General features: G+C 43.3%; 1 protein-coding gene across 1 annotated transcript in view; it reads left to right on the top strand.

Moving 5' to 3' along the window:
- The first annotated feature begins 11,361 nt into the window (after nt 1–11,361).
- The window catches only part of CLMN (calmin), a 68,650-nt gene continuing 63,879 nt past the window's right edge, over nt 11,362–16,132 (top strand). Inside the window, exon 1 of the mRNA XM_062495277.1 lies at nt 11,362–11,443. Within this exon, the coding sequence (XP_062351261.1) occupies nt 11,362–11,443 (82 nt within the window). The remainder of the gene's footprint in view (nt 11,444–16,132) is intronic.

Genomic DNA, 16,132 nt, shown 5'->3' with positions numbered 1-16,132 from the left:
TGCTCCCAATATTTTTCCTTTAGAAATGACTTCTACTTGTCTGCAGCAATGGCACTATTAAGCAGATTGCAATCCTTTCCCTATCAGCTGGGAACTGATTTAAAACTGATTTATCCTCTGTTCAGACGTTCGGGAAAGGCAGAGCATCCCTCTGCCTGCAGCTGTTAAAAAGAAAATTGAAATCAGCTCAGAAATTATAAGATGTCTCAAAGCAATAAGGATTACTTTGGTTGCTTGGTTGGTTGGTTGCTTGGTTGGCCCTTTCACCTCTAGGATACAACTGGAGTATGTTTTCTTAGGTTTTTTCCAGTACTGTTGGAGAAAAACCATACATCTCTCCCCCAGATTTTTTTCCTGGCAGGGAAAGAGACTTTTAAGCAAATACCTTTTGCAACAGCAGTGAGAAGAAATCTGAGAATTTCTGGTACTGGGTTTGTAGCTCTTTCCATAATCTGAGGAGATTACACCGTTTCCCTGCATTGACAGCCTTAGGTAAAGAACTTTGGAACCATTCCTGGTGATCAAAGAGGGGTTAAGCACATGCAGTACCAACTGATATACTTGAAAAGAAGACATAAAAGAGAACTGAACATGGGTGTAGCTGATACCCTACCTTAAAACATGCACAAATAAAAACTCTGTTGAACACTGTTGCTTCACTTTTACCAGCCAAAATACAGGCATTGCTTTCTGTTTATGCAGGCAATAATGAAACCACATAGCTTTCCTGAAACTACCTCCACATGAAGACACGTGAGTGTAGCAGTTCACAAGAGCTGGGAGAAGTAGGGTAGAGTAAGCCAAGAGCATCCAGTCATATAAATAAGATAATGTGAATTCAGAGAAATTCAGAGACATATACGATCATGTATGCCCTAAACCACAACCAAATCCATACTAATATCCAGGCTTTTCAGATTCAGGTGCTCTGAATTGAGTGAAAGATGCTGATAACGTTCTGTAGGTGTGTCACTAGTTGTCTTTTAACTCAGAACATATCTGAATGGGGAAGATGAGCTCTTGACAAGTATCACATGGTAACAGGGCACCCACTGACTCACTGAGCCTCTCTTTGCAGATACCAAGTCTGTGTTATGAGTCTTTATGAATTACATAAGAGGAGCAGGAGGCAGTAGCTTCTGTGCAGAGATGTGTATGACTTGCAGAAACAGTGCTGAATAAACCAGACATTCCCACGTTCATGTTCCAGCAACAACACTCTTCTGTTTACTCCCATATTTATTAATTCCATATATGTGTATATAGAGGTACACACACGATAATTTTTTACACACCTTTGGCAGAGAGGCCATTCAGGTTACACACGGGTATGAATTGTGCTATAACAAACATCTAGCAACATGTATTTACAAATGTTATGGCATTGACTATAAATTCAGGATAACCTTGCAAAAATGGGCTGTATGATTTAGTGACTGTCTTGCTGAATTGATAGAAGAGGATTAAATTATGACTATCAAACTATTCACCTTTGTCAGTGTATCTAATCACAATCTGTTTGATAGTGACAAAAAAATGCTGTCTGAGGGCAGCTTTGTAGCTTTGTGAATGAGTGAATTAGTTCCCACTGGCTAAACACTAACTGCAAACTGTTATCACTTCACAGTTGCTGTTACGACTTTTGCTTTGCTCAATGGCTTTATTTTCCAAGGTAGAAATCTGTAAGGAATGTAATTAAAATACTTTGACCTAGTCTGTGCAACAGCTGGAAAAACGAAAAGAAAAGCAATAGTAATTTAAGATAAACCTCACAAAACTAAAGGCAAAGGACCATTAGTCAGATCCTCTGATACAACTTTTATTTTACAAGTCATTATACTTCATACAATTAACCCACTTTTGAATAAACTGTTCTGTTAGTATGGCTCATCTTCTAGAAAGGCACACTCTCTCTCTGAAGACATTAAAGGCTGGCAAATCATCATTTCTCTGGATGACTGACTCACTATTAAAATCTCTTCATTTGGATTCATCTTGGCTTCAGCTTCTGGCCATTGGTTTTTGTCTTTCTTGTCCCCAGTGCATTTTAAAACCCCTTAAGGTCTGGTGTTTTCTCCTTAAGAAGGAAATTAACTGTGTGTGTGAAGAGCCCTGAAGAGTTTGCCTCTTCATCAAATACTTCAGGGATGTTTCTCACCAGTGATCATAAGAAAGAGCTCCTGGACATATACATATTTTAAAACGAGTTGTGCAATAAAATGCAACAGGATTTGTAAATGCTGGCAAAAATCACTGAGTACAAAAGGCAGAGCTCTCCAGCATGCCTACATGTGGTCACACTTTTACCTTATCCTAGAATCTCAAAATGCTCCCATAAGAGTTCTTCTGGATCAAATGGGGTAAGCCATTGACTTGTATAAAAACACGAGAAAGAAAATCTTTGATTTTCAAATTTTATACCTTTTGACAATCTCACTAGAACTTAACAAAACTGGGAAATTTGTCAGATTTTTATCTCAACAGCTCTGCAATACTGGAGATAAATATTGCTGTTGGGACTTCCAGTCAAGCCCACCACTTGCAACTGTGTTGATTTTGAGAGGTAGGAGAAGGGCTCTTTGAAGGGGAGAATTAAGGAGTATTTTCAATCTCCAGAATTTCTTCTCAAATTAGACCAGCTGATTTTTGTACTGTAGTATCCATGATCACCTTCCAGTTCAAGTCAAGGGAGCTGCAACATAAACAGATGTATCCCTAAGACTGTCCCAGAAGCAAAGCACAAACATTTCCATCAAAGCTAACTTAAGTGAGGATGCCTCATTCTTTTGCCTTCCTCTTTAACTGTTGTTCATTTTTGCAAAGAAGTTATTATAACAGGGAAAACAATGCATAAATACATGCAAATCCATCCCTCTTTTATCCCCTCACTCCAACTCTGTTATGCATCTGGGTGATGCAGAGAGAGGTTGGACATAGGGAAAGGTAACATTAATGAAATCCCTATACTGAACCACAGGCGAGTTGTCATTTCAGCCTGCATTTCTATGGTCATGCACACACCAACAAACTGAGCACAGAAAGTTATTTTTGGTATTCCACACCCACAAAATATTGCTGTTGTTTTCTCTGCAGATTCCAGATTTTTCTGTTTAAAGGATGGGTTTGAAATCCAGAGTTTGATTTGGAAAATACATTTGGAAAAGAGGCCAAGAATTGATCAGATGGAAGCAGGCAGCCACCTCTCACTAGAAACACTTCCTGGCTGGGGTGCTGCTCTCCAAACCAACACTGAGGGCCCTGCTGACCACAGCAAAGCAAGGACATCAAAACCTGCTTATGTAAAGGCTCCACCGTGTGTTGTGATCTCTAACATGACTTTTAAGGTAATTAGTCTTTAAGAGCATATTGGTTAGAGGATGACAAACCCTGAGAGATGCTTGCAGTTAACTGTGCTCAGGTGAAATACCACATCCATGAATTCTAAACTGCCTCTACAGGCACCACAAGGACATTCCTAGCACTCCTCAAGGTCACACTTTGAAACATGATAAAGAGAAAACTTCTAAATCATCAACTTCCTTCTGCTAAGGAATGACTGATGGGTTTTAATTCTCCTTATTTTCAGAGGCTTCTGGCAGAACTGTGACATTAAATATTCAGTGAAATATAAGTAAGGTTTGAAAATGCCTGCTCCAAAAGAGCTTGGAATCATTACTGAGTGCATCTCATACTGCAGAAGTCTCCATCTGGCAGGTTATGCATTGGAGTAATCCATTTCTTACCTCAAAAAATTATCAGTTTATTTATCAGCTACAGGGTACAGCCCCTCAATTTGAAGCATTTATATATTTCTGTTACTTTCCAAGTTAATATTGTTTGGCAAGGTCAGGGAAGGAAGCTCTTCGCACATCTCTTTCACAATCAAAGTGACTTGACGTTGGATGTAAAACTGAAACCCCTTCTTCAAACAGAAACAAACAAATAGGAAAAGGTTGAATTACTTTGGAAGGGTGCTGCATTGACAGGCAGTTTAGCTGAATGTTGCATTTGAAGAATATTTGACATCTCCAGTGCTGTGAAAGAGGTCAGGCAGTTCAAAAGAAGCCTTCTTGCTTGCTGGCTTCTAAGAAACCAATTCATTTTGTTACTATGGTGAAGTACGCACAATAGATCCCACATAATTCATTCCTCCACAAACATTTTATTGCAAAAATATACTGGTTGCTTTTTGTAATATCAAACATTATTTCAGGGCTTGCAGATTTTGCTTCAGACAGGTTATGCCAGGAAATTACAGAAAATTGTAATATACAAGCGATTTGAAATCTGCAGATGGAAAGCTGTGTATAAAAGTCAGCAATGTTAGCATTGTTTATACAGCAAATGCAACTGCAGTGCTTGAACACTAATAATTACCTGCTGCCCTGCTTCCAATCCTAATATTCATGGGGTAAAAAGCAGACTAGGCAATCTCCATTTTCATTTGAAGCTTTCATTTCTGGTTGGTGTTGGAGGAGGCTGATTTATAATTTACCCCCTATTAAATATTTGTAGTTATGTCCAGAAATAGTCTTTGCCAGCAAGTACTATTGCAGAGGCCTTGACTTGTATCTCTGGGGTATAAAATGAATGTACCACAAGTTTATCTAATCAAGATAATTCAGGCAGAAGAAGGTAACCAGGCTAGCCACAGTGCCTTAAAGCTGAACACTGTGCAGGGATGGCACCCCTGAGCAGCATTTAGCTGGATTGCTTCTTCCTACACAACTTCACCAACTTAACACCACTCTGCCAGGCACTGCAGCCACCATCACCTTCTGCAGAGACATCCACACACCAAGCCACTGCTTGTTGTGCCTCTCTTCTTCCATGCAGCAAGCCCTGACACAGAATTAGCCCCTCTGTTTCCTGGGTTATTATTTAAGGCACTGCTTGCACCAGGCTGACATCTCTACCTTTGCATGGAGACCAGACAGAGTGAAACCATGAAATTCACGTTAAGAGAGCAGACTCTAAAGAGATGGAAACTCCTAGGACATGCTCAGATGCTCTCAAGATGAAAGCTTTGCTTCTTTGGTCTTTTTCCTGGCTTTTAGGGTGCTACACAACATCAAGAGCTGGAAAAATTATCCCTTTACTGGTAAACATTGCAACCTTTGTTCAGTATCTACTGGGGAAACAAATCTTCATAGTGTGCTGGAGAACACAGAAGGGAATCTGAAGGTCCTGAATTCAGCTGGTCACAGACGAGTGAGAGCAAGTCAGGCTCAAAGGGGCAGAATTACACAATACTGTCACATGGATGAGACAACTGCATCCCACATCCATCAGAAACAGAAGGAAAATAGAAGCAGAATAAAGGGAAAAAATAACAAGTTTCCAAAAACTAGATGGAACTTTTTCTGTGTCGAGTCCTCTCTGAATCAAGGAAGGGTTTTGCCCTAGTAAGGGGAGATTTTGAATGAAAGGCTCATGGCAACAGAAAGAAATCAGCTCCACAAGTACATAATATTCAAATGAGTTTTACATAACTACTCTCCTTTTCTTCCAACTTTCATCTGCATGAAAGAACGGCAGAAAACCAAACTGAATGTAAGAAAACCAGCCTGAAGGCCAGAAAACAGCCTTTCCCACTGCCTCTGTCAAATACACCACACATGTTCTCAATATAGCACACCTTAAAATAAACCACACTTACCAAAGAAAATTAAAAACCAGAGGGAGGACTGAGAGTGACCCACACAACCCTGCTACACCACACCAGCTGTCCTGATAAAGAATCAGAAGGAACTTACCTCTACAGCTCCAGCATATGAAAGCTGTCCCTGTGATCCCACCCCATCACCCCAAAAGACCCAGATTTGAAAATACCCAGGTGCATTTTGTTACTAAGTCAGTCCAAACAAACTTTACCTTGGTACCAAGCAAATAAAACAGATTTACCTTCCAAGTTAGAAGACACTGTAACTCCTGGCATTATTAATGGACTGTGTGATGAAACTTACACATAACACATAAAGACCTTCCAGCAATTTCTATAGTCTATTTATTGCCAGTATGTGGCAACAGTTGTGAATCACTGTGGTTCATCAGTGTGGCCTACATGGGGGACTTCTGGGAGCCAAGGAAGGAGGAGGCACAGCAGGAGGAGGCTGCTTAACATCCAGAGTTTGTGAATATGCTCAGTGGTACACTGAGGCAGGGCCAGGAAGTCATCACCCCTCTTCTCTTACCAACTGAAAGGGACTAAGAGGAAGATGGATCTAGTGGGGCACAACACTCCTATTTCTAAGGTGATATTCATTTTGTTGATTGTAGGCATTTTGTAAATTAATTCATTGCTAGTTATCACACCTTGGTTGGACAAGTAGACTACACATTTTAGTGTACGCTCCCTTTCCTTTAAAGAAGTCATAAAGCACTTGTCTTTCCTATATTGTTTTTTTTTGAACATGACCTTACTTCCTCCAGTTGCTTAATCGTCTTACTACATTTTTCTCAGTGTCTCCTCTTGGCTTGGTTGAATTAGACTGTCTTTTTCTCTCCTGCCTCTTTTGGTGTTCTGCTTTGAAAGTCTGTTCTACATGGTACCCCTCCCATTGTTTACATGTGTGTAGGCAGAGGAGCCAGACTATGGGATGGCTGCTGTCAGACAGAAAATAAATCTACACTTGCCTATTCATCTGGGACAGCTAATGAGTCTTTTCTCCGGGCTGGCCCTGCTCAGTATTTCAGATATGGGCTAAGCAAGGAAAATAAAATATTGATGAGATACACAGTGGCATGATTATTGCCTTAGAATGGAGTGACCACTCAAGTCAGGTTTTTAACAAGAGTTAAAAAATAATGTGGATTACTTTCCTGTGTTACAAATTTTAACTTTACTCCTTTTTTCTCATTCAGCTATGGAGTAAGACAGCATCCATTTTCAGTCCTCTTCCTGTAAGACTTCAGAAAAAGGATTAAAAATTGAGTGAGATCCTCACATACTCTGCAGCCCCTTTAACAAGCCAGAAGCACACACAACGACTCAAGGACTGTGCCAGTAGCACAGGGGCAGAACCCAAATGCCCACCACCTTTCCTGAAACAATTTGCCATGGGCGGAGGAACACCTTGCTGACCTGAGGCATTCAACAAGGATGTTTTGGGAATGTAGGTAGAGGGAGGTCTAGAAAGGATCACTGGAAAGTTGTTTTTGTAGCTCTAGAGCAGCCATGGATGGCTAAGGCATGGTTGGATAGGAAGTTAGACTTCTCTGAGGTTTGGGTTGAAATGCAAGATATAATCACCTATTGCAAGATAGACAACACTTTTTTTCTGGTCATCATTGGTCTGGAACCATTTTAAACAAAAGCAGGAAAATATCCATTCCTAGAATGACTGTTCATATGGAGAACTCTGTTTATAAAGGCAAAGCAAATTAGCTACAATGGCAGAAACATCTTCCTTAATTTCAGAAATAGCGTTGTTTGTGCCAGATACCTTCCCTTGACATTTTAGCAGGAGCCACAAGGTACCCTCCACAGGCACAAAGCTGAGCTGTAGAATTTGATGGCCTTGTCCCTACTATTACACAACCTTCAAGTGTAAATTTTCTTCTCAAACTGAGAATTCAACTCATTAAATCACTCACTGGTAAGATAAGCAAAGGATGGGAAACGAAAAGCACTTTAACATATTTATTCTGCATACACTAAAAATACATATATATATATATATGTATATATAAAGGCTGTGCAGAAGAGTGGTAGGTTCCCCATGAACTTCCTATCAGACTCCCTGCCTTCTCATATGTGACCAAACTCTTTTTTTAATAAACCCGCTATTATAGTTCAGAGTCTGCCAAGTGTTTACAGCATTGCCCTAAGTAACAAGTCTGAGCCAAGGGACTTAATTAAATCTAACCAGCTTTTTCAGTTATAGAATAGTCCTTTGACATCAAAAGGCAAGTGGACTTTGTTAATAAAATCTGAAATCACTTTTTGTTTCAGAGAAGTTCTTTATTCCTCACTGCATACAATCAGTTACTTCTTAGAAGGCATATAGTATTTTCACAGACAATTTCAACAAGCCTTTACAGAGTTCACAGCAACTAACATAACACTTAATGTTCTAGCTTAATATGAGAATCTCAGATTTCATACTTTCTTGCTGAGCTGATTCGTAGACCCCAGGTTGCAGGGAAGAACTTAAAAAATTTAAAGAAAAATATTTGTACAGGATACCCTGTTGATCTTAAAATTTTTAAATGTCCTTACTACTTTAGAGCTTACCTTTCCATTTAGGAGCACTTGGTTTTGCCTATATAGTAATGTTCTTTTACAGTTATCTCAAGGGAGGTTCTACATATGAGGGCTTCTGCTAACCACCAAGCTGATTTGGGGAAGGTGCTGGAGAGCCATCTGAAAGTGTCATATGGACAAACACAGGGGACATGGCTGCTGCCTCCCCTCACACAGCTACACACCTGCTAAAGTGAAACTGGATCAGGGTTGTCATTCACAGAACCTCATGGCACACAGTGTTAATATAAGACAAGGTCGATGCAGTTTATATTGATGTGCTGGGCTAGAAAATGGAGTGATCAGACCTGGCAGACAGGGTGAACCCCAGGCTGAGATCCTGCCTGACTCACTGGCAAGAGAAGGGCAGGCTGCTATGCTGGTGGTTTTGCCTTCGTTGGCACAGGAAGAACTGGCAGCCCCAGCCTGTGCTGCTACTTGACCACACAAGCCTCTGCTATTGTGCCTTCAGAATACAGGGCAATATAGAGCAGGTGTTTTCCCAGGTAAGAATGGTTTAATGCCTTTCTCCTCTCTCTAAGCGGAAGTTTTAACTTCCCTGTACCCAGAGTGTTAATCATTTACATCTTAAACCCAGGCTGTGCAGGTCAAGTGCAGCTACCTGGCAGGCCTGGAGATGTCAGTGACGAGGACTGCACCCTCAACCACCATGACAGTGGAGCTGGGCAGCTCTTGCATGAGGATAAGGAGGGTGAAAGCAATAATTAGCTCTAGGGAAATCTGCAAGCACATTGAATCACAGCTGTAACATCACAGGTCAGGTGCGGTTGGCAGTGAGGAATTACAGCTGGAGTGTGGCTATCAGTGACTTCCTTCCTGTACTTAGCACTGGTGCAGCTGCACCTTGAATCCTTTTCATTCTGGGGGCCCCCACTGCAAGGAAGACATTGAGGTGATTGTGGAGCTGGAGCACATCCAGACAAGGGCAAAGAAGATGGTGACAGATCTGAAGCACAAGTCTTGTGAGGAGCTGCTGAGGATGCTGGGAGGGTTAGCCTGGAGAAAAGGAGGCTCAGGAAGGATCTTATTGCTCTCTACAGCCACCTGAAAGGAGATTGTAGCCAGGTGATAGTCATTCTCTTCTCACAAGTAACAGGTGACAGGGCAAGAGGAAATAGTCCCAGGTTGTGCCAGGAGCCGTTTAAATTGGATATTGGAAAAGTATTTTATTGAAAGAGCTGTCCAGGGAAATGGTGGAATCACCATTCCTGGTGGTATTTAACAGACTTTTACATGTGCCACTTAGGGATGTGTCTTAGTGGTGGCCCTGACAGTGTTAGCTTGATGGCTGAGCTTGATGATCCTAAAGGTTTTTTCATCCCGAACAATTCCAAATCTGTGAGTCTATGATTCTGCAGCTGAAGGTTGCAGGTTGGTTTGCTTCTCCTCATTCGTTTGCCTGCATCTCATACTGCCTCCCTCTGACCAGCTGGTGTGCTGACCATAGCAAATGGCCACTCGGAGGTCTCAAAAGCAGGCCAGTGCAGAATGGAAAAGGCTATTTAGGGAGCTCATGACACCCCAGCTCCTGGAGGGTGTTCACATACAATGGGACAAAGCCTCAGCTGTTCCCATCCAGTACTGGGACTAGTCCTGCTTTGATCTGCAGCATGGATTAGACATCTCCAGCCACCTCTGGCAGACAGTATTTCAGCTGATGCTGTGAAGTAATTCACCTGTTTTTCACACAGCCACACTTGCTCAGTTTCCAGTTCCACCTCTAAATGTGGTACTGATGCATTCAGCCCACTTGGATAATGGAAAAAACCAGGTCCTCCCAGTCTAAAATGAAGGCAAAGCCAGGCATTGTGATTTATGCAAATCTATCTGAGTTCAGATGCTTTTTCTTTTCCACAGGCTCTTTTTTTCTGCTCCTTACGTTCAGTTTTATAAACTCTTTGTCATGGCATTCATGTTTCCTTACACCTATGCAAAACTTTCCAGTCTTGATTTGTAAACACCTGAAGACTGCCTCAGACTCTTGGAGACTGCATTTTGGGATAGCTGACTGCTGCATGTTATAGTGGTGACGAATCCTTATTAGATGCTTAAGGGATGACTTTGCCTTCTTACCATCTCCATCTTATTTTGAGTTGTAAGGGCAAAATCATCAGAGCAGGCTGTGGGAAGAGCACTGCATTCCTGAGCTGGGTGAAACAACTGGTTGTGTGGAGTGTTTGCTTGGGATCACACAAACACTTGAGACTTGAAAGAGCCACAATTTCTAGATCTCAGTTTGTTTATATTTAACTTTGCAGATTCTGCTTACATGTTTTGCTAGTCTAACTCTTGATGCTATACTGGTCTGACTGGATCACGTCAAAATTTGCTGTTTACCGGCATGAAGGTACAAATAGTGGTATATTGCAATGAAACGCCTCGTAGGCAAATGAACCGCTCACGCTGTTCATCAGGTTTGTAGAGAACAGATCTCTGTGACACTCAAGAGCCTCGGTAACAATTACTGTCCAAGCTGGATGAAAAACGGTGTACGTGAACACAAAGTGAGAATTCACTTCAAAGGAAACTGGAGTGCTTGAACAGACTACCAAGAGCAAACTAAATCAGTATGCAACTACTAGTGTTTTTAATGTATAGTGGCACCGATTTCATCCCCAGGAGGGAAACCCCTCTGCTGCTCATACTTTTGTTCTTCCATTGCTGCCGTGGGTGCGTGACACTCGTCCTAGGGACGACTCTCCTCCGGTCCCCAGGTACGGCAGGAGGGCGGGGGCACAGGCTGCGCCCAGGGGGCGGCCGGAGCGGGCCTGGCCGCTGCCGCCGAGGGCAGGACGGGGCGGGGGGCACGGCCGGACCCCGGTCCGGACCCCCGCCCGCTCCACCCCGCCCCAGCGCCCCCGTCCCGGCCCGGCCGGGCGGAGAGGACGGGAGGGGAGGAGGGAGGGAAAGAGGCGGCGAGCGGGAGCAGAGGGAGGAAAGGAGGGAGGGACGCGGGGCGGGGCGCAGCCGGCGCGGAGAGGGGCCGCCCCTCGCCCGCTCCGCTCCGCGCCCGCCGTCGGTGCCGGTGGAGGCGGCGGTGGCGGTGCCGGTGCCGCCGGCTCCCGCCGCCCCCCTGGCCCTGGCTGCGCGTCCCTATGGCCGGGCAGGAGTGGGACTGGTTCCAGCGCGAGGAGCTCATCGGGCACATCAGCGACATCCGAGTGCAGAACCTCCAAGGTAAACCAACACCCCCGCAGAAACCCCTCCCTCCGCCCCCGCGCCGCCCCGCTCCCCTGCCCCTGCCGCTCTCCGCGCTGCTCCTTCCTCCGCCGCCCGCGGGCTCCCGCAGCTCCGCGGAGCGGGGGCGGCCCGGCTGCGGGGCCGGCGGAGGAGCTCGGTGGGGCCAAAGTTTCCCCCGAGCGCGGCGCCTGCCCGTCCGGCCGCCGAGAGCCCCGGGGCAGGGACGGGGCGCGGGGGCTCCGCGGGCCTGGGGATGCTGCGGGGGTGGCACTGTCGGGTCCCCCCGAGGGGTGCTGCCACCCACGGCCTCCCCCGAGGACCGTCGGGGCGGGGGTCGCGGGCTCGGGCTGGGCTCCGGGGAGATGCGGGTGGCCGGGCGGTGGCGGGGCTCGCCCTGCCGCGGGGTCCCCGGGGGCCGGAGCCCGCCCGCCGCTCCCCTGCCGACATCTGGGGTCACTCGGCCGCGGTCAGGGCACGGCTCCGGGTCCGCACCGCCGCGAGTTGAAGCGGAGCCGAGGACTATCGGAGGGCTTGTTTTAATGCATCTTCTAATAAACTACAGTTGAACAAACATGGACGGGGCTTTTGGATAAATTATCTACGCGATGCTCTCCTGTTCTGCCACAGGCTGTGCAGGCGGAAGGGATGCAAATAGCTGGCTCTGAATGTAGATCGGTATCAACGTCGTAGTAGTAGCTGTAGTTCCTCCAAAGTTGTGCTTGACCCTCACCTAACTCCTCGTGATTGGGAAGGACGGCAAGATCCGATGGAAGAGGAAAAAAACAGCAATGGTTTATGAGAGAACAACTTGTTTAATGTAACATACTGATCTTAATAGCTCACGTAATACTGCGATGTATCTTCATGTTCCATAAAAATAATAGACTCGAATCAGAGGTCATTATCTCTTCCTGCCTATGCATAATTACATTAAGGCACTGTCTACTGGCAGAGCAGTGCAATTACTGGAAATTAGTTTCAGTTTGGATTGATTATAGAAGATATATAATTTGTCAGAAAAGAGAGTCAAATTAGCCATTCTTTCACCTCTGGTGAATTAATGCAGTTAGCTGCTGATGGGGTCACTCCCCATCATTTTGACCTGCATCATCCTAACCTCTGAAATTCAGATTTTGAGTATGGTCAGGGCTGTTGATTCCAGGTTGCATTCCCCTTGGGTTTTGACTTTCTCTCATTACACTGTAGTTGTATGTTTCTGGTTTCTGTCTCAGTCCCTTTTGATTCTGTGCTGACATGGCTGGCCTGCCTCTGATCTCTGTTGCTCAAAACTGTAGTCATTAAACCAAGTTTAATCCTTAATTCATGGACATTTTTGAGAAGGAAGTCAAAATAATCTGTTCTTAGAAAGAGTAATATGTTTTTGGCTTTGCCTCTCAGTCGTTTGTGAGTGAATGGTTAATTTCCCTTTCTGGAGCTTAAAATGCATGTGTACAGATGCACACAGCCTTATCTAAAATTCCTGTAGTTGTGTAGGAGAATGTCATCCTACAGAGCAAATTCCTTTGAATGACATTAATGTTAATGAAAAAAAAAAAAACCAACCCCTCCTGGTCTCTTCTTATCATCTGAGAAAAATTTTGAAACTTGTATTGATTGTCACCTTGCTTGCACTGCTAAATAGGTTTTTAAGAAGTTCCATGCCTCACCTGAGCTCTTATAGGGCAGAAAAAACATTTGTCCTGAGGTGCTGTTCCAAAGCAAGTGATAATAGCTGTCACAAAAGATATGATTTGTAGCACATAATTCTCACATTATCTTCTGGAGATGAAAAACATTTTACAGATGGCAAGTCTGATACTTGTGAGAGTGTGATTTTTGTTGCTTGGGAGCTTGGTGGCAGAGCATGGTGCTTCTCTTCAGAACAGTTTCTTGTAAAATGGCAGCATATGTTCTGTGCTCATATGTAGTAATTAAACTTGTTTCTGCTTTATAATTCAAAATTCATTCTCTCCTCTCAAAACAATGGAATCTGAATCATTGCTAGTATCATTGTCTATCAGTTGCAGAATCATTAGCAGCTTTGATGGACTAGGAAGTCAAGAGTTTAGGATGAAAAACTGTGTGAGGACAACACAGCATTTCTGTCATCACTATCAGCGTCCCCACAGGGCCCTGCTGCCCAGAGCCACATGAAGGAAAGGTCCCTGTCTGCTGGTTTGTCTTATTCCAGAATGCTCCCATTCAGTGGGGCATTTTCCATATGTGGAGGTGCCTCCTGCTCTCTGGGGAGCCCACCATGTTAATATAGACCCAAGAAGGAGTAAGGAGAGGATGGGAGGTAGCAGTGAAATATATGCAGATATGAACAACACATGCAGACACTGGCATGTCTGCATGAAGAGGTGGAGACTTCTGGGCTGATGCAGAGAGCCAGAGAAATGTGAGGTGTGCAAGGCAGATAGAGGCCAGGCAGTACATCCAAGCTGTGTCCAAGACATCCTGCCAGGCTGGAAGAGCTGGAAGAGTCCAAGAGCTGATGGAGGTCCTGAGCAGCCTAGCTGGTATTAAGGTTTCTGCAGGAGTTATACAGACATCTGCTGAAGTAGTTTTCCATACCCTTTCTGCCTCCGTTTTTAAAAGTGAAAATTGTTTATTTCTCTTGAAAGTTTCTTAATTATGCCTTAGCTAAGCTGTAGAGCATTGCTGACATAGAATTCTGTTTGAAGATAGCATATGTTGTTTCAGTCTGTTGCATTTTCCCTCTCTAGTTTGGTTGTTTCACATCCAGGAAGAATCCAAGATGCCAGTTACTGGGAAATGTCTGCTTTCATGACGATGCTTCTGCAGTGGTATGATCGCAGAAAATTGAGAAGATGTTGTAGGTGAATGTGCTGGCTGCAGAAGTAGCTTCAGGAACTATATGTTCTGTCATGTAGTTAATGAGTGAAATTATGGCCTCTGAGAGTTTTTCAGCTTTTTCTTGGGGAGACTAAAACTGACAGCAAGGGGTGAAATTTATTAAATGGGCTGGACTTGGGGGTGGAAAAAAAGAATGGTTTTAAGAATGCAATTACATCTTGATCTTTAGGCATCTAATGATGGGCTTCTGTTTTCCCTTTCCATCAAGAGAGTTTCTATTTTATTTTTTAAAGGAAGGAAGTGATATTTCAAAATTAAGTGATATTTTATCAGCTAAGTGATGCTAAAAGCCAAGCACAATTCTTCCATTTTCAACAGTGGTGTTTTCAGAGAACAGAAGCAGAAGTGACAATCTAATGGAGGAGAGAGGAATATAAAGAAGGAATAAACACTAGGTGTGGTGATGCACAAACCTAGTTCCTCCCTCCTGGTCTGTTCGGTTTCTAAATGCATTTAATAAACTGATATCTTCGTGCTCTTTGTTCTGTTTATATATTCTCCATAGTGAATTTCTCCACATACTGAGAGAGAAAAATGGAAAGCCTGCACAGAATGTAGGAGTGCATCGTCAAGCAAGGGAATGCTCAATAATTAATTCCCTGCCAGGAGATTTTTTTTTTTCCTCTTTCTTTCTTTCATTACACCACCATTGGGAACATTTTGTTACAATACAAGAATATTTTAAAATCTTCTGTACTGGAAGCTTGATTTAGGATCATCAAAAATATACTTCCTTATGTGGTGAATTGCAGTTGCTGGAAAGAAGCAACATCTTCATCCTCTTTTAGATGATATGTTGGTTGTGTGTTTTGCAATAGTCTAAATGTGAGTTGAGTAGTACATGTCTTTCCTTGGAATTAAATACGTAGAGATGAATAATTGTGCAGTCAGATGTATTGTTCATCTGTGGTAAACAAGTGCTACTGCCACAACTTTAAAATAATTATGATTTAAATGTTAATTTTTTATTTCTAATAGAGTAGGTGGGCTGGGATGGTAGAACTCTACTGTTCTGCTATCAGAGGACAAGTCAAGGTCCTGCTGCTCATTATTTCACTACTCACTCAGGGTTAGATTCAGAAGTCACAGAAACCTGTACAGATTTATTCCTTGGTTTCTGTAGATTTAAGTATTTTCTTGAGTCTCACTCTTGCTCTTCTGAAGGGCACATGGCCTTCAAAAGTATTCGGAAGGCTACACAGGAGTGTATTGTAGCATTGAAGAAATAATGGAGAAAAAGAAGGATGACAGACTGGATGAAATAATCTCAATGATATCAGCGCCACTGGTTCCCCATCCTTGCCATAGTTTATATCTTTGGGTGGATGACTTAGTCATAAAGTCACAGCACTCTCTGACTTTGCTTGATTTCCTGTTTGCATCCTTGAGATCTAGCCTTTATAAGCTTTGGACAGTAGTAACTATAATTGTCACTAACACGAATCTCAGCATCTTACAAGGTAAAAGATTCTGAAGCCTCTATCTGAAGAAGTAATACAAATACCTAACTCACAGAAGTTAACTCTCGCAGAGGGGGTATCTATACATCTTTACTTTGTGGGGGCTTAAGCATCGCTGATGGATGACCAAAGGCAGGTGCTGTAGTCAGTCTTGAAAATGCTTCTCTCTGTACTTTTTATTTATGTATGAGGCCTATTTTAAATGACTTTGCCCTTAACTACAGAGAGTAATAATTTTCCTTTAATTACAAGATACAGCAGCATCCAACTTGTTTACTATAGTTTGACATGCTTTTCAAATACCTGGAAATTTCACAAGTAGAAGGAAACCTTTTTAATATATCCA

The sequence above is a fragment of the Cinclus cinclus genome, chromosome 6, assembly GCF_963662255.1.
Source record: "Cinclus cinclus chromosome 6, bCinCin1.1, whole genome shotgun sequence".
In the NCBI taxonomy this organism is placed as follows: domain Eukaryota; kingdom Metazoa; phylum Chordata; class Aves; order Passeriformes; family Cinclidae; genus Cinclus; species Cinclus cinclus.
The sequence above is the reverse complement of the archived record's forward strand: the minus strand, read 5'-3'. Positions and strand labels throughout refer to the sequence as shown.